We start from the raw sequence: 18,295 nt of genomic DNA, 5'->3' as shown, positions 1-18,295 counted from the left end.
CCCCCCTGAGCCAGGGTTATAGCAAGCGAGGACCAAGGACCAGAGCCAGAGACAGAAGCGGGGGCAGGAAGATCTCAGCTGATCTGGTCTTTATTGAGCCTTCTGCAAGTGCCAGACACTCGCTCACCAACCCCCTTATGTCCTCCAGCCGGCAGGCTAAATCACTCCCAGCAGGGAAGGGATTTTGTCTATATTTTCATCGCGGACTGCAGGTGGGCCCGCACTACATATTTGTTAAATGAATGAGTCGTCCCTGAAGGCGATTATGCCCATCTTCCGCACAGAGAAACTGAGGCTAGGAGAGGCGCCCACGCTCTAATTAATCCCTTAGCTAGTTGCCCGCTTCCAGCACTTTCCTGAGCCCCTCGCCTCGCCGCTCAGGCGGCGCCCGGTCCAGCGGCCCTGCCCGCATAAGGGAGCGGCGGCCCTGCAGCGCTCGCAGGAAACCTGGGCCTCCCGGTCGGGCCCCTGCGCACCCCCAGTGCTTTCCAGCTCGGCCCTCCCACCCTCTCCCAGGCAGAAAAGGGGCCCGAGAGCCGCCCCCTCCCGACCCACACTGGAAAACCACCACCTTCCTTGGCAATTCCATTTTCTTTGCGGATCCGCCGGTCCCGAATCCCGCCCCGCGGGGCCGTACCATTCCGGCCCGGAGGGGGGACCGGGAGGGGTCGCGCAGAGGCTTCCCCGGGGGCTTCTGTCGGACGCGGCCCGACCCCAGCGGGGGAAGGGAAGGGGCTGCGTGGGGGCTCACGGTGGAGGGTCACAGGGTCCCTGCACTCCCTCCGTGGGGACCCGCCGGCCCCCGCCGTCCCCGCTCCGCCCCCCGCGTTGGTTCGCGCCGTGGAAAGCGGAGTAACAACCTTTGTGCGGAGATCCCGGAGCCGCGGAGTGCGTCCGTGCCAGCCGCGGGTAGGTCGCTGTCCGCGTCCCGCCCATGCTGCGGTCCCCAGCCATGGCCCTCGCCATCCGAGTCGTTTATTGGTAAGCACGACGGCCGGGGGCCCCCTCCGCGACCCCTGCCCGGACCCCTCCTCGGCCCGACGGTGCTGGGCCCTAGGGACTGGGGGCTGGACCCACGGGGCTCCCTGCCCGAGAAAAGGGGTTCCCTACGGGTGGGGTGGGCGTGTGGGGACTGGCGCGAAGGAAGGGCGTTGGTCCACCTCCCGGGTGCGTGGCATTCAGGACAGCTCAGGTTTCCGAAGGTGGAACCGAGACACGTGTGAGGCTATTTAAGACACTCGACTCCGGGGGGCTCCGTTTGCGGAGCCGGGGGTGGGGGTCACCTTTGTAACGGGAGCGGAACCTTTCTGCACGTTTAGGCTTCCCCTCCCCCAGTACCATTTAACAGTCATAGGGTGGGGACGGCGAGAGTCGGGAAGGTTCGAGAAGGTTCCAGCGTGGGTTTGAAAGGAATGAAGACGGTGGGTGCCCATCGTTAGTAATCCTCACTTTCAGGCCTGGGTTTCCCCATCTGCAGAGGGAGAGAGAGTGATCTCGGTAGGGACCGCGGAAGGGAGTGCATGTTTGATCCAGCTTCCTCGCTAGCGTGAAAACGTCCCGAGTGGACGGGGATTTTCTCGTTGACTGCTCCTTACGGCCCCCGCCCGTCCCAATTGCATAGGCAGGCCTGCCTGTGGGCGCCTAGTAAATGCACGTTCCGCACATTTCTCCTCCCAGAAAGTGCTTGCAGGAGAATATTAGTTCTGTCTTCCGTTATAGAGGAGGTTGGGGTTGGGTCATGTCCCAGCGTGAGTCAAATGCCCTGGGGCAGCTGCTGGTTTTGAAAGGCTGAGCTAGAAATGCGGGCGGGTTAGAAATGTCCCCTCACCCTCCGCAAAACAGAGAGAGGAGTGATATTTTGAGGCCCCCAGGAGGCCTGTGCCAGACTCCACTCCTGAAATAGCCTGCTGTGGGGGTTGGGGAGGCGTTTGGATTCTGGCCTCAGGGCTGGGAGGACCTGGGGATCCAGGAGTAAAGGTTTTCAGGACACTTTCTCCCCGGGCTGTGGGTGGGGATGCTGTTTCTCTGCTTCTCATCCTAACCCCATTTTCTGTTTCTTTTCTTTCCGCCTGTGTCTCATACTTGTGGTCTCTCCTTGTCACCCCCTTGCTCTGCGCCCCCTCTCTGTTGCTTGGCTCCTCTGTTGGGTGTCGCTTTTCCGTGTGTGTGGGTGTCTGCCTCCTGTTCCCTGTCCCTGTGCCACTGTCAACATTTTCTGTGTGTCTGTCCTCTCCTCTGTCTGTCCCCTCTTTGGCTTTGTCGTCTGTCTACGTTCCTCTTCATGTCTTTCTGGGCCCCCTTCCATTTCCCTTTGTGTCTCCCTCCGCCACCCACCTGCTTCTTCCCCCCACTTTCTTCCTCTTCCTGGATCCCCACCATCTCCCTCTCTCCTCTGGAACCCACTCTCTTGGACTCCCTCCCACCAGTGGCGCTTGAGGCTACAAGTCCAAGGTAAGCAGACTGGCCAGCCCCAGGGTGTCCCTGGGAGATGAGGGAGGAGGGCGAGCCGGCGTGGCCCCTGTTGACCCCTGTTTTGACCCCCGCACCTCCTTTCCAGTATCTTCAGCTCAAGAAGAAGTTAGAAGATGAGTTCCCGGGATGCCTGGACATCGTGAGTCTTGGTGGTGGGGAGGAGAATCAGAGATGGGTCTCCTTGTGTGTCCCTCAGCCCTGAGGGGGGCGGGATCCCAGTATCTCAGGTGGTTCGGGCTGGCCCCACCCTTCACCCCATAGGTGCAGGTGTCCCCAGGTGGGCCGCTCCACCCCTCCAACATCATCTCTCTCCCCAGTGCGGCGAGGGAACTCCCCAGGCCACCGGCTTCTTTGAAGTGATGGTAGCTGGGAAGTTGGTTCACTCCAAGAAGGTATGGCTGTCTGTCTGTCTGTCCATCCTTCTCGTCTTATTCTCAGGCTGGCTGGGCATTGGGATCTCACTGCTTCCCTCTTCTTCCACTCCCCAGAGAGGTGATGGCTACGTGGACACAGAGAGCAAGTTTCTGAAGCTGGTGGCCGCTGTCAAGGCCGCCTTGGCTCAGGGCTAATGTGCCCTGAAGGCAGAGGTGAGGGGGACCCGGCTCGTACACACTGCGGTCCACATAACCCGAACCTAAGACTCGTTTCCAACCCAATACCATCCAGAATGGGTAGCATTGTCTGTATTATTTTCTAGATCACGGAACTGCTTTTCAGGACTTCCTGAGCCTGATTTCCCATTTCCAAGCCAGTGTGTTCCAGATGAGCCCCAACCACCCCTCAAAACTGGGCACCCCACGCTAGCCCACTCCAGAACCAGGTTCTGGCTCCTGACGGCCGAGAGCACTCTCTCATTCTCTCTCTTTGAGCATCCCCGCCTTCCGTCAGTATACAGTGGACCCAATTTCCTGTCCCCAGGAGACTTGGATCCAGAAAACTGGTTTTCAAATGCTTGAAACTCAAGTTCCGTTTCCTAGAGTCCTTTAGCAGAGCAGAGTGAGGTCACCTTCGCTGTGAACTTGAACACGAAGATTGAATTAATGCGATACAGAGCAGCATCTTGCCTCCTGTGCAGCTCTGAGATGAAGGGAGGGCTCCCCTAAACAGAGAAAATCAAGAATTATGTAATTGCAAAGCGGCTTGAGCTGACTCAGTGAGGGTGGCAGCTGTGAGGGTGGGGCGGGGCTTTCAGTTCTTCAAGCCGGAAGTGGGAATTGACAGGTGGCTCCTGACATCAGCCCGCGGTTGGCTGGGGTTCCAGGGAGGGCCGTCAGTGGATGCTTTCCTTCCACATGAGCAAACTTGGGACTTACGTTGGGGAAAGGAGAGAGGGAGCAGTGGGTCTTGTTCGCATGTTTTGTGGGTGCAGTTTCCGGGGTCCCTGAGACCACCCTCGGGTTCCGGGATTCGCTAGAAGGACACTCGGGACTCACCAAGTTATACGGGTGGTACGATGATCATAGCAGCAGGGTAGCCATGAAAGTCAGTGAAGAGAAGTATGGGGCGGCATCAGGACCCCTCATTGTCCCCGTGGTTGGAGTATCACCACAGGGAAGCTCGCCCTCCGTGGTTGACCTTGGCCTCCGGCCCTTCCAGAAGCAGGAGCTGCTATCTTGTGGTCCAAGGCCCCCGCTGTAAATTATGTCATTAGCGTAGCTGGGCACCGTAGCCCAGGGCCCCAGGTGAACCGGGATGTCACCCAGGCAGGACATTCCATTCCCAGTGCTTTGAGATCCCCCCCTTCCAGGAGCTGGCGGCCAGGCGGGTCCTCCTTGCGGGTCCGGGGCCATGAAGAGGTCTTTCTGGGGCTTGCAGCTGGCGCGGGCATCCCCAAACCCCATTTCAGTGGGCAGCTTGTCTGGAGAGCTGTGTCCCCGTGGGGCACAGGTGACATGTGTGCTCTCACCTCTGCTAGTGGCTGCCCAGCAGCACATCCCCACCCCCAAATTTATTAAGAACGAAGTCTCGGCCCACCTTGCCAGTTGGATTACAGCTTCTCTCTCACGGGCATCCCGTTGTCCTCGTGCCTCAGTTTCTCCCTGGGACTGCATTTTGCCCCTCACTTGTCTTTCTTCCTTTATCATGGGGTCCCCACTGGTCTTGGTCCCTGTAAACTCACCCTTCCCTCACCTCTTCTCTGCACAGTCCAGTGACCTTGGCCCAGCCCCTGGTGGCAGACGCTTCATGACGGGAAGGACTGAAATGTCTCGTGGACGCCTGGTCTTTCCCTGATGTCCCTGCGGCCGCTGAGTGGGGGCTGAGACTGACGCCCCTGGTCCTTGCCTGTGTGTGTGTGTGTGTGTGTGTGTGCGCGCGCACACGTGCGCACATGTGCCCCCCGGGAGTGTAACTTTGCACCCTGCCTTGCTCCTTCCTCTCCCCACCCATTCCCTGAATCCCCCAGCCCCCTGGCTACTCTCTGGCATTTGGGGTGGTCCTGTTCCTGGCTTCCTTCTCTTTGGGGGGGGCGAGAGAGAGATCGGGTGAGTGAGTTGCAGATTTTGGCACACTTGTCAACGGTTCACTATTCATTAAACATTGGGTGAGTTTAATGGAATGTGTCTGTGAGTTTCCATTTTGCTCGTGGAACCTGGGTATCAGCGTGTGAGCTTGAGGCGGGCGGTGGGGGGCACTGATTTCAGCCCATGGTGACGGGGCTCCCATGAGAGCCAGGGCTCGCTCCCCTCCTCCACATCTGGGTGGGTTGGTGACTTCAGCGATGGGACAGAAAGCAGGGGAGTCCTGGGACAGCAGAGCCGGCTTTGGTCACCACCTTCAGAGCCCAGAGAGTGCTTCCCATGCTCTGTTCTGTTGGCTCTTAGAGCAAGTCACAGGGCTGAGCCCACCGGCCAGGGGACTGGGATCCTAAGTGGGCTCTCGCCCTTGACGGTGAAATTAGGAATTGGTTGAGTTGGATTAGCCCCTGGTAGAGAAAGGTGAGCGGATGTTGTCAGCGAATGAAGCTTGCTGAGGACCCCGTGGTCAGCCGTCACTCTGTCTCTGTGCTGGGTTGGGTGTTAGGGCCACTCGGGGAGGTTGGAGACTCGGGTGCCCCTTGGACCATGGCATTGGGACCGTCGGGGATTGCGGGGGGGCAGTGATCAGGAGTTTCAGAAGCCCACTTGGGAGCTCCTCCTGGGGCTGGACCATTTATAAGACCCACACGGAGGCTGGCCCTCCAGTCTCGCTTCAAACAGACCACCCACTTGATATCTTGGAACCCCTTTCACGGAGGCCCGTTTCTATCTTAAATGTTTGTACGTGTCCCGGAAAAGTGAAATTACCAAAACACGCAAACAAAAATTCATTTGTGTACAGTGCACCAGGATCTTTACAAAAGCCCCCCAAACAAGGATGTTGCTGTTCTGTCAGCTCCAACCCCTTGTTGTGGGCCGACAGAGTGGGAGCTCTGGCAATTCTGTGAGCCCAGCTCTGCATCGTGTTGAAGCAGACGGGTCACACCGAATTAACCTCAATTCCTCTCTCAGGTCGTCTGAGCCGGGCCATCAGGTGGCACGGGTGGGGTGAGGACACCCACCCCACTAGATGCCACAAAGAAGCATCTAGATGCAAACGTCCCACTCTCTGAGGCTGTTGAGTTGGAGACACCCATGAAACCGTATTAGGGACTGGTCAGGGGCTGGAGACCAGAGGAAAAGAGTCGGAGAAACAAGAGATTATGACGAATGTTACTCTTTTCCTTTAAAAATAGCTTTATTGAGATACAACGCATACCATACAACTCATTCCCCCTTCTTTTAAAAAAAAAAGATTTTATTTGAGAGAGAGCACAAGCAGGGGAGGGGCAGGCAGAGCTTGAGAAGCAGGCTCCCCGCTGAGCAAGGAGCCCAATGTGGGACTCCATCCCAGGACCCCAAGATCACGACCTGAGCTGAGGGCAGACGCTTAACCCACTGAGTCACCCCTTTAAAGTGTCTTAATTTGACGGCTTTACTATATTCACAGATAACAAGCAATCAGCACCCACCATCTGAGAACATGGGCACCACGGAGGGAAGCCCCTCCCCTCCCCACCGTGAGCATCCAGTAATTTGCTTTCCATTTCTGGGGATGTGCCTAGTCCCAAGATGTCATATCAATGGAATCGGACAAGGCTTTGCCTTGTGTCTTGCTGCTTTCTCTTTAGTTTAACATTTTCGAGGTTCATCCCCTTAGTAGCATGGATCAGCATTTCTTTCTTTTCGCGGCTGAATAATATTCCACTGTAGGGACTGCCCCTTTTTGTTTGTCGGCTCCTCCGCCGATGGGCACTTAGGTTTTTTCTAGATTTTTTGGCCCCTGTGAATGAATCCTGCCCCCGAGACCACGAGCTCACAGGGGTGTGTCTGAACTCCTGCCGTGAGTTCCTTTGTGTGGACGCCTAGAAGCGAGATTGCTGGGTCAATGGCAACGGTATTTTACAACCTCCGTGGTGGCGGGTCACACACAGACCCTTAGATTCCCTCGGGACTGGGGAGCTCTTAATGCCTTTGGAAGGATGGAGAGCACTTGCCTCAACTCAGATACAGTTCTCATCGGGCGAACTCTCAGACCTGAGCCTCTCACTCCGGAGACACCGTGGTTCTTGCCTGAAGTCAATGCCGATGGCTCACGAGGCTGTGCCTGTGTTGCGCGGGTCTGTTTGCCGTGGTATCCGGGAGAAGTCACAGGACAACCGCCAACAACAGCGACGAGAAAGAGTGCTCCCCATCCCTGAGCAAGGTCTTCATTTCTAACGATCCCGATGCTTTTCTTAGGAAACAATTCTTTGTGGTTGAGGTCTAAGCCAGTTCAAGACAGATCACAGAAAGTGGGCAGCTAAGACTTGTTGGAGCCTGACCTTGACCCCGTCTGCCTGCTCGGCTCATATTGGGGGCTGCCTGGTGACGCCACCCCAGCTCTCACTTCTCCATTTGGCTTAGTGTTGTGCTGCCAACCGGCAATTGGTCTTTTAAGCGAGACGTCCGATGGGTGAGGCTAGGCTGGGTTATGCTTCAGCGGAAACAAAGCAAACCCAGGTCTCAGCAGATGAACACAACCGAGGCAAAGTTCCTCTCCAGGGCAGCTGTCCTCTGTGCGTGCGTTCCGTGGTCTGAAGAGGCACTGTCCAGCAGAATTTTCTGTGAGGATGGACCTTTCTGTGCAACACTTAGCCACAGGCCGCAGGGTGCTCTAGAGCACATGAGATGTGGCGAGTGTCACTGAGGAGCTGAATGTGTTTTTATTTAGTTAAATTTACTCAGGGGCGCCTGAGTGGCGCAGTCCATTGAGCATCCCACTCTTGGTTTCGGCTGGGGCGGTGGTCTTGGGGTAGTGGGGTCGAGCCCCTCATCTGGCTCTGTGCTGAGTGTGGAACCTGCTTAATTAAGTTCTCTCTTTCCTTCTTCCTCTGCCCCTCTCCCTGGTGCATGCTCTTGCTCTAAAAAGTAAATCTTTTTAAAAAATAAAAAATGAATTTACAATCAAATACGCATGACATCTGCCAGTGGTTGCCTTATTATGTTAATATATTATATATAATATAATATTAACATATTATATATTGCATATATAATATATATAATTATATTATATTAAAGATTTTCTTTCTTTATTTGAGAGAGAGAGAGCGCGTGCACAGAGGGAGAGGGAGAAGACTCCCCACTGGGCAGAGACCCCTGAGGTAGGGCTGGATCCCAGGACCCTGAGATCATGACCTGAGCTGAAGGCAGACGCTTAACGGACTGGGCCACCCAGGTTGGTTCCCTTATAGAGCAGTTGCAGATCTAAACTTTTGGAGAGCTCCGTCGCTGCCTCTAATCCCACAGCATCCTCAGCGCACCTGCCTGGGAAAGAGCGGAGAGGCCCACGCACCGGCCCTTAAAGGCCTCAGGCAGGAAGTGACGCACATCCCCTCTCCTCGCAGCCCATTGGCCAGAACAGACGCACGGCCCCGCCCATCTGCCTAGCCGGGCGGGGGACCTCAGTCTTCTTGTATTGAGGAAGGGGAGGTGAGCCTGAATAATCGGTGAGCGCTAGAAATATCTGCCCCGGTCCTTTTATTTTAAGTTTACCTTGTGCCTGGGAGAGAAAGTGCCATGGTTCTATTTTTGCTTAACTGGGACAATTCATACCTTCAAGAAAATAAAAAGAGGCAGCCGGGAAGGTCCCTCCTATCCTGAACGGGGAGACACAGTGAATTCTTGTCCAACAGCGACTCCGTGTGGCCATCTTGAGAACTGCACCCCTATCGTTCCGGGTCACCAGAGTATCATCCCCATGGAATCCCTTCTGGTCATTGAGATTCGTCTAGCGGAGCGAGTCACCGTTTTTGGCGTAGTGACATGACCCTTTTCAAATAAATACGGAAGAGGGAAAAATATATCTTCTCTTCTCTCTCTGGCCCCTTCCACTTAGTCTACGACCAATCCCAGCTTCAGTACTTGCTGGCCGTGGGACCTCAGACAAGTGTCTTTACCTCTCAGGGTGATGATTTAGTGGAAGGAGGAGGCGAGGGAAATGGGGGTGAGGGGTCCAAGCAACCCCAGGGGGAGGCTGGGCGTCACCAGGGTCAAGTGCAAAATGGGAGATTTTGCCCTCCGTGCTTCTGTAGCCTCTTCCCTCTGACTCAGAGAACGGCCTGTCTTGCCTCCCTGCCCTTCCTGACTTTTCTCCATCTGTGGGAAAGACTGAACTTTCCTCTCCCGTCAGCCCTACCTCCACGTGGCTCCAATTACAGAGCCTCATGCCGGGCAGTTCCTCCCACCTTAAAAAAAATATAGGTGCGCCTGGGTGGCTCAGAGGGTTAAAGCCTCTGCCTTCGGCCCAGGTCATGATCCCAGAGTCCTGGGATCGAGCCCCACATCGGGCTCTTTCCTTGGTGGGGAGCCTGCTTCCTCCTCTCTCTCTCTGCCTACTTGTGATCTCTGTCTGTCCAATAAATAAATAAAATCTTTAAAAAATATATATATATATATTTTAACTTCAAGGACATTTACTGGGGCACTTGGCTGGCTCAGCCCATAGAGCCTTTGACTCTTTTTTTTTTTTTAGATTTTATTTATTTATTTGACAAAAAAATCTTTTTTTAAAGATTTTATTTATTTATTTATTTTATTTATTGATTGATTTATTTGTCAAATAAATAAATAAATAAAGAGAGAGATCACAAGCAGGCAGAGAGGCAGGCAGAGAGAGAGGAGGAAGCAGGCTCCCTGCCGAGCAGAGAGCCCGATGCAGGCCTCGATCCCAGGACCCTGAGACCATGACCTGAGCTGAAGGCAGAGGCTCAACCCACCGAGCCACCCAGGTGCCCAAGCCTTCAACTCTTGATCTCAGGGTGGTGAGTTCAAGCCCATTGTTGGGGGTGGAGCCTACTTAAAAGAAATTCAAGGCCATGTATTTTTTTTTTTTTTAAGATTTTGTTCATTTGACAGACAAAGTTCACAAGTAGGCAGAGAGGCAGAGAGAGAGAGGGAAGCAGGCTTCCTGCTGAGCATGGGGCTCGATCCCAGGACCCTGAGATCATGCCTGAGCCGAAGGCAGAGGCTTTAACCCACTGAGCCACCCAGGAGCCCCAAGGCCATGTATAGTTAAGAACTCTTGAGGTTGGTGGTCAACTCAACAATGAGATCCAGGTTTCAGAATTCTTCTCTCTATTCTCTTTTCTTTAGCTTGTTGGGTTTTTATGTGCTTGCTGTTTTGCCTTATGACGGCAAGATGGCCATTGCAGCTCCACACATCACATCTGTGTCCAAAACAGGAAGGAAGAGGAAGACATCCTGCCAGTACACTTTCTTTTTGTACCTGTCCCCCCCCTCAATTTTTTGAATCAAGGTAAAATACACATAACGCCAAATTTGCCATTTTGACCATCTTAAGGTACACGATCGATTGGGTAACATTTAATATATTTCCAATCATGAGCAAATATCACTAATTTCCAGTTCCAGAACATTTCTTCACTCCAAAAGGAAACTGAACCCAGTAAGCACCCACCCCTCAATCCTCCCTCCCTCCCAATCCACTGGCACCCACCAATCTGCTTTATAGATGTGCCTATTCTGCGGGCTCCTGGGTGGCTCATTTAGCTGAGTATCTGCGTTCATGCAAGTTAAATGCATATTCCTAATTGAAACAAGCCAATCTGAAAAGGCTACATGCTGTATGAGTCCAACTACAAGACATTCTGGGAGAGACATGGACACAGTAAAGTGATCAGAGTTTTCCAGGAGTTTAAGGGGGAGGGATGAACCGGTGGAGCACAGAGGACTTTGAGGGCAGTGAGGGCATTGCTGTGGGGAATACGTGTAGGGTATTGTAGGGCACTGTAATGATGGATACCTGTCATTATTTGCCAAAACCCACAGAATGCACGACACCAAGAATGAACCCTAATGTAAATTGTGCACTCTGGGTGACAACGTGTCAATAGAATTTCACTGATTGCCACAGAAGTACCACTATCGTGGGTGTCGATGTGGGGGAGACTGTGCGTCCATGAAGGCAGGTGGTATACAGGAACTCCCTGAATTTTCTGCTCTCCTTTGCTTTCCTGAACCTGCTCTGAAAAAATAAGGTCTTTTTAAAAGATTTTATTTATTTATTTGTCAGACAGAGCGAACACAAGCAGCAGGCAGAGGGAGAAGCAGGCTCCCCGCTGAGCCGAGAGCCCGACTCAGGGCTCGATCCCAGGACCCCAGGATCATGACCTGAGCCAAAGGCTGAGCCACCCAGTCGCCCCCAAGATAACCTAATTCTAACATGCCTTCTTTAGCTATTTGTTTACACTGAACTACAGTTTTCACAAGAAAGGTGGGAGGAATACATGATTCTTCCTAATGTAGCAATGTCTAGAATAGTACCCCGGAGCCTCAACAACTTTCTCCAGTTTTTTTTCTTTCTTTCTTTTTTGAGGGCCCCTGTGAACCCATCTGGGTCTACGTTTCTGGTGTATTTCAACTTGTGCCAGACGGACTTCTTTTGAAGCTCAGACTGAACTTCTTGGAGGTGGCCCCTGGACCCTTGGACATAGAACCCCAGCAATCTGCTGAGAGCTTCGCATCTCTGCGGGGGACAAGGTGTTGCAGGCTTGTTTTAGTTTTTCCTGCCTCGGAACTGGGGTCAGCCTTTTCCTTGAAAAAACTGGGGTCACCCTCAGAGGGAGATGCTATTTGAAGGCAGTAGCCCGTCCCCCTAGAAATCTAGAGGAGAGGTAGCGAAATCTGCAGGCATTCAGCGGGTCAAGACGCCAGACGCTGCCCACCCCAGTGCTTCTGTGCTGGTCTCCTCGCCCTCTGCACCTGTCTCCCCTGTGCCCTTCTGTGTCTGTGCAGCGGCTGTTGGATAAGCAGGAGGAGTTTCATTAAGTCCAGCCCGGGGGCCTGTCCGCTCTGTTATATCTGTCCGCCCTCCCCCGACAGCCTGTCACGTGTCCTCCCCCTTCCCTCCCTCCACCTGATCTAATTCTCTCTCTGCTCTAAGAGGCTGTCCTGACCTAAGAGGATTGGGACATTGGCTAAATGGAAGCGGTCAGGGTCAGAGAGCTGCTTGCGGCGGATGGCCACAGGGGGGCAGCAGAGGGAAGCGGGCGCAGGAGAGACAGCGCCCCAGGAGAGGGGGCGAGCGGGGTCCCGGGGGGTCCCACCAGAGAGGACAGAGGGAGGGGGAAGTTCTGGAAAGGAGGACTGGGGGTGGGGGGTGATTTCAGATTTACAGAAAAATCGAGAAAATACGTATCCAGCGCTCCATTCACATCCTACCTTAGCAGGTGCGTTTATTACAATGAGTGAACCAACAGTGATAAACTCTCATTGACTAAAGCCTTTAGTTGATTCGGTTTTGGTTAGTTTTTCCCAAATGTCCTTTTTCTGTTCCAGGATCCCACCCTGGGCACTACATGACGCGTCTCCTGTGACAGTTTCTCAAGACTGTCCTCGTTTTGATGACCTGGATGGTGTTGAGGAGTACGGGTCAGATATTTGGAGAATGCCCCTCTGTGGGAATTTGTCTGAAGGTTTTCTCATGACCAGATTGGGGTTATGGGTCTGGGGAGGAAGACCGTGGAGGTCACATCAGATCAAGGCTACACAATCATCTGGCCATGGTAGGGTCTGTCCGGGTTCTCTCCTTCCCTGCCTGTGCTCTTTGGGAGGAATTCACTTCGGGGAGCCCTGTTGTGTGTCTGACTGTGCCTGCTGAGGCTCAGAGAGGTGTTGTCACCTGCCCCAAGTCACACAGCAGATTCCTGGTGCTGCTGGTCTTGTCCGGCCCTGCGTCACTCTACGCTACGGAGGCGCGGGTTAGAGAGATACAGAGAAGGAGAGAAGAGAGCCCAAAATGCATAAGGGGAAAGAGAAGGGAGGGGGTCAGGAGGCAGGAAGAAGATGGGAGCCTGGGAGGAGTTGAGTGAGCCATGGAGACTGGGGACCCAGACAAGAAGGGCATGAAGGAACGCACCAGGCGAGGGGTGGAGAGAGACAGAGGCAGAGAAAGACACCGAGAAAATTCTTTACATGTTGCTATCCTTAACCATTGTGATGGTGGATTCTGTTTGCTGAGCACTTAGGATGCTCAGGTTCAGTTAAGATTTATATGATTTGGGGGTCTGGGCGGCCCAGTTGGTTAAGCATCCGCCTCTTGATTTGGGTTCATGTCGTGAGCTCAGGGTCGTGAGATTGAGCCCCACGTCTGGCTCTGTGCTGGGTGTGGAGCCTGCTTTGGGATTCTCCCCCTCTGCCCTGTCCCCACTCTTTCTCTAAAAAATAAAATAAAATAAAATAAAATAAAATAAAATAAAAATTATATGATTTGACTCATTTGATCCTTCTCAAATCCCTCCTTCTCACCAAGAAACCCTCACATGAAAAGCTTATACACTTCTAAAAAAATCTTTCTTTAAACCTTTAAAATTGTTATTTAATTTGCATTCACTAAAGTGCGCTGGTCTGACCTGTTACATGTAACTGACTCAATAGCTCCACTTCCCCCAAATATCCCGGGGGCGTACTTGTGTTTCCCTCCAAGCTTCCAACCTCAGCGACCATCCACTTGCTTTCTGTAACAACAGATGTGTTTTTGTCTCCTTTAGAGTGTCACAGAAACGAAATCACACAGTATATCGTCTCTTGTGCCTGTTTTCTTTCCCACTCAGTATAAGGATTTTGAGATTCTCCCCTGTGGCTGTGTGTATCGTAGTTTGTTCTTTCCATTGCCAAGTGGCACCTGCTGTATGGACAGACCATAATTTTTGGATCCATCCCCTCGCACTGTCTGCATTTTTGTCCACCATGAATAAAGCTGCTATGAACATTCTTGGATTCTATAGAGGCTGACCTGGCCTAAGAGGGTGGGGGCAGGTGGTAAGTCGGGTCAAGGCCAAGGAAACCTCCTGGGGAGAAGCCTGGGGATGGAGGGGGAGGATTGGGTGGGTGTGGGCAGGAACCAGAGAAGGAGAAGGAAGGGGAAACATGGGGGCAGGCAGCGCAGAGAGGTGGGGGAAGAGGGAAGGGTTGTGGGGGTGGGGGTCGTCTGGTGGCAGAAGGGTAAGACCACCTATTTGCTCAGCACTTCCTGGAAATCAGGGTCTGTGTGGAGCAAATAAATGGCACACTCCATATGACTCCCACCCGTGCACGTGGAGAGGGTGTGGTTGGTACCCAGAGTCTCATGGACGTCCAGCTGTCCACATGTCCTATTCCAAAGAGTCCAAGAAGCAGATGGGCTTGGCACAATTTGCTGGCGCAGGTTAAGGGCTATGGCTCTCCAGCTGGGCCTTCTGGTGCTGGCTCATGCAGCTCGGGCGCTTGCTGTCTTCTCGGAAAGGCACTCGGATGCTCTGATGTTTGGTGTGACCTCCAGGAGGCAAGGGATTAAGCTGCCTGCCTTAAAGGACCTTTCTGTAAGGGTATTAGAGCACACAGGACAGCTGCTGTCACATGGGAAGTGACACATGTTGGGGGAAGGGGGCTGCATGTTTTGGTTTTGAGAGCAAGAAATTCCAGTGCTTCAGTTTCCCCTTCTTTCTGCCCCCCCATCTCTACCCTCTCTCTACCCGTTACTCTGCCCCTCAGTCTCCTTGTGGGGTCTCAGGGTATTTTTCTGTGTACATTCCTACTGAGGGCTCTCTCATAAGCAGGAGGGGTTTCATTATATCCTGGCAGTTGTTCACCCCCACCCCAAGTCTGTCACATGTCCCTCTAAATCCCTGCTAATTCTCCCTATATTTTGCTGAGGCTGGCCTGCCCTAAGAGGATTGGAGCATTTGCTAAATAGGAACAGGACGAGGTCAGAGAACCTGCTGTGGGGAGGCCCAGGGGCCAGGATGGCCACAGGGGGGCAGCAGAGAGACTGGAGGCAGGAGCCAAGAGGGAGCACGCACTGGTGGGAGGATGGAGAGATGGTGGACCCCAAATATAGACTTTGTAGATACTGACCCATAGGTGAAAGGGTCCCTCACGTATGACAAATTACCAGGCTCTTCATCAACTGACCACTGAAAATCCCTGAGGGAGAAGAAGAAAATCCCTGAATCCCTACCTCACATCATACAGAACCAATTCTAGATGTACTCAAGACCTCCTAAACACAAGATAAAATGATAAGATAAAGATTTTAGAGAACAAAACAGAATATCTTTAGGACCAAGTGCTAATGAAAGACCCCCCCCCCCCACCCGCCACTGGAAAACTTTCTTAAACAAGAAAGCAAAAGCGAAAAGCATTAACTTCGAGCAGGAAAAGCTAATGAAACCAAATCACACCCAAGCTATAGTCAAAGCGGTACCCCGGGGTTCTCAACCCTGTGCCCTCTGTGCACGGATTCTACAGTTTTCCACAAGGCACGTAGACCCAGGGATGTCAGCTTTTGTAAACTTTTATGTCGACTTGAAAATGGGCTTATCTTGTGAAAGTCATTTTTCCTTTTTGTTAATAACTGTAGTTTGCTTTCCAGCATATCACCATGCCAGGGATGGTAACCAGTTTCTTTCCTGGTTCACAATGACAGATAATGAGAAGCACTGAACTTGACAACATTCAAATAGCAGAATTTTATTTATGAAAATTATGAAAAAAATGTTAATAGGAAAAATATTTGCAATACATTATCATCAAGAAGGAGGTAAGGATAAATGGGTTAAAGATAAAAATGGGGCCCCTGTCTGGCTCTGGGCAGTAGAGCATGTGACTCTTGATCTCAGGGTCCTGAGTTCAAGCCCCACACTGGGAGTAAAGCTTACTTTAAAAAAAATGGGATAAAAAAACCAAACCCCTTGTGAATATTCCTAAAGTCCGAGGACGTGTGAGACGTGTGAGACGTATGAGGCGTAACTTCTTGATCAGCAGTACATGAAGATTAAAACCACAGTGAAGACTCAAACCAGCTGACTGGCAAGCATTGAGAGGTCCAACATCCTAAATGTTTCTGAGGGCCCCCAACAGAGGAGAGCTGGGTGAACCCGGCCGGTGAAGGCTGGTAGAAAGCTCTCGAAGCGCTGGTGAAGCAAACAGTGGTGGCAAGCAGAGGCTCCACCACGTGACCCCCGGGATCCCACACAGATGCCCATATGCGCCCTATATAATGCTGGGGGGACACTCACAGATGGGGTGGGTTTGCTGTGAACATGAGAGGCCACCTCTGAGGGCAGGGGCGGGACAAAGGGAAGTGTGTTCCTGACCGCAACCCCTGTCCCCACTCACATGAGGCCATCTGCAGGCCGACCAAACCATTGTCCCCTCTGACCCCGTGGGAACTGCAGGACTCCGTGAGGACAGATTCTCCTATAAATCCAGTAACCTCCTGAGGTCCAAGTCACCATCCTCGGCGGATCCGGACATCAAGGGGAAAGAGGGTTCCTCCAAGGGGTCTTGAGGCAAGAGGAGTGCTGTGAAATAGGGGGCCAGCATGGGATGTGGCGAGAAGTCCAAGGAGAAGGAGTTCTGAGGCCAGGCCAGGTCCGGGGCTGGGACGAGGGCCTGGGCAGCCGGGACATGGTCCTGGGAGCCCAGCTCTGGGTCCCACCAGTTTTGGTGGAGGCTGTAGACACTGATGCTGCCTGGGAACATGGATCTCCAAGGAACCAGGACTGGGGCAGGATCAGGGGCAGGAACAGGGGTAGGGACAGGGAACGGAGAAGGGAAGGCAAAAGGGACTGGGAAGGGGTCAGGCACAGGGATAGAATCAGAGGCAGGAGTTCCAGGGCCCTGGGGTGCAGAGCGGGCTCCCCGACCTCACCCTATGGGCAGTCCCTGCAGCCTGGCGTGCCTGGCCCGAAGGTTCTTGAACCACACCTGGAGGGAGGGACAGGGGGGACAAGGAAGAGGTGTGAAGGGGCTTGCCTCTGTCCCAGGGGTGGGGCTACTGGGAGGACAAAAGCCCCTCTCATCAAGGAAATGCAGATCAAAACCACAATGAGATCCCACCTCACACCAGTCGGAAGGGCTCAAATTAACAAGTCAGGAAACGACAGATGCTGGCAAGGATGTGAGGAAGGGGAACCCTCCTACACTGTTGGTGGGAATGCAAGCTGGTGCAGCCACCCCGGAAAACAGTATGGAGGTTCCTCAAAAAGTTGAAAATAGAGCTACCCTATGACTCAGCAATCGCACTACTGGGGATCTACCCAAAGATACAAACGTAGCGATCTGAAGGGGCACCTGCCCCCCCAATGTTTATAGTAGCAATGTCGACAATAGCTAAACTATGGAAAGACCCCAGATGGCCATCGACAGATGAATGGATAAAGAAGACATGGTAGAGATCTACAATGGAATACTGCGCAGCCATCCAAAAGGAAATCTTGCCATTTGCAGTGACCTGGATGGAACTAGTCAATCAGGGAAAGAGAATTATCATATAATTTCATTCCTATGTGAAATTTAAGAAACAAAACAGAGGAGCATGGGGAAGGGAGGCAAAAAATAAAACAAGACAAAATCAGAGAAGGAGACAAGCCGAGGGGTGCTGGAGGGAGGTGGGGGTGGGGGGATGCGGTAACTGGGGGATGGGCATTAAGGAGGCACGTGATGTGATGAGCGCTGGGTGTTATATAAGACTGCTGAATCACTGACTTCTACCTCGGAAACCAGTAATACCTTATATATTAATTGAATTAAATAAATATAATTAATTGAATTTAAATAAATTTTTTAAAAAGCTGGCCTCATACCACTGTCCTATGGCCCCAGGTCTAAATCGAGGACAGGATGTCGGGTACAGAAAGTTACAGGGGCGAATGCAGAGGGCAGCAGGGGCAGGGCGGGGCCACCCTGCACCCCAGGGGCAGGGCTTCACCGAGGCCCAGCCCCGCGGCCTCAGTCCGGGTGGGATCACGTCGGTGGGTTTGGACAGCATAGGGGTTGAGCTGAACTTGGGGTCCGGCCCTGCGTCTACACCGGGACCCCTTGTTAGCCGCGTGGGAGCCTCTGGCCTCAGTCTGCTCAGCGGGCGCGGGGGAGGGCCCAGACCCCACCAAGTGCCACCTTCCCAGTAGATCTCGTGAACACTGGGTTCCCGGGGGCGCGGGGGTCCTACCCGAATTTGCTGTTCGTCCAGGTGGAGCCTGGCGGCCAGGGCCAGACGCTCCTGGTGGCTGGGGTAGCGGTTCCTCGCGAAATGTCTCCTCAGCTCCCGCAGCTGCGCCTTGAGGTACACCGTGCGCTTCTTCAGGGGCCTCGGGAGCCTTTGGGGTGCGGGGGCCCCTGAGCAAAGGACCCAGGGTCAGACGAGCCTCGGAGAGAGCCCCCAGCCCGCCGCCGCCCCTCCCCTGCCTGGGCCGGGCCGGGAGCAGGTGGGAGGCTCGGGCCCGGGGCGCGAGGCACAGCTGCGGGTGGGCGGCGGCGCGTGG

The 18,295-nt window shown here is 53.4% G+C and overlaps 1 protein-coding gene across 1 annotated transcript; it reads left to right on the top strand.

Annotated features, from left to right (window-relative positions):
* The first annotated feature begins 830 nt into the window (after positions 1 to 830).
* LOC111160660 (selenoprotein W) lies at positions 831 to 5,029 on the top strand. The gene is made up of 6 exons (XM_022523905.1): positions 831 to 981; positions 2,427 to 2,451; positions 2,558 to 2,611; positions 2,790 to 2,864; positions 2,961 to 3,059; positions 4,618 to 5,029. The coding sequence occupies exons 1-5, from the start codon at positions 935 to 937 to the stop codon at positions 3,039 to 3,041; spliced, it is 282 nt and encodes a 93-aa protein (XP_022379613.1). The 5' UTR covers positions 831 to 934; the 3' UTR covers positions 3,042 to 3,059; positions 4,618 to 5,029.
* Positions 5,030 to 18,295: the final 13,266 nt, after the last annotated feature.

This window comes from Enhydra lutris, unplaced genomic scaffold (genome assembly GCF_002288905.1).
Source record: "Enhydra lutris kenyoni isolate GAN:26980312 unplaced genomic scaffold, ASM228890v2 scaffoldscaffold77, whole genome shotgun sequence".
Lineage (NCBI taxonomy): Eukaryota > Metazoa > Chordata > Mammalia > Carnivora > Mustelidae > Enhydra > Enhydra lutris.
The sequence above is the reverse complement of the archived record's forward strand: the minus strand, read 5'-3'. Positions and strand labels throughout refer to the sequence as shown.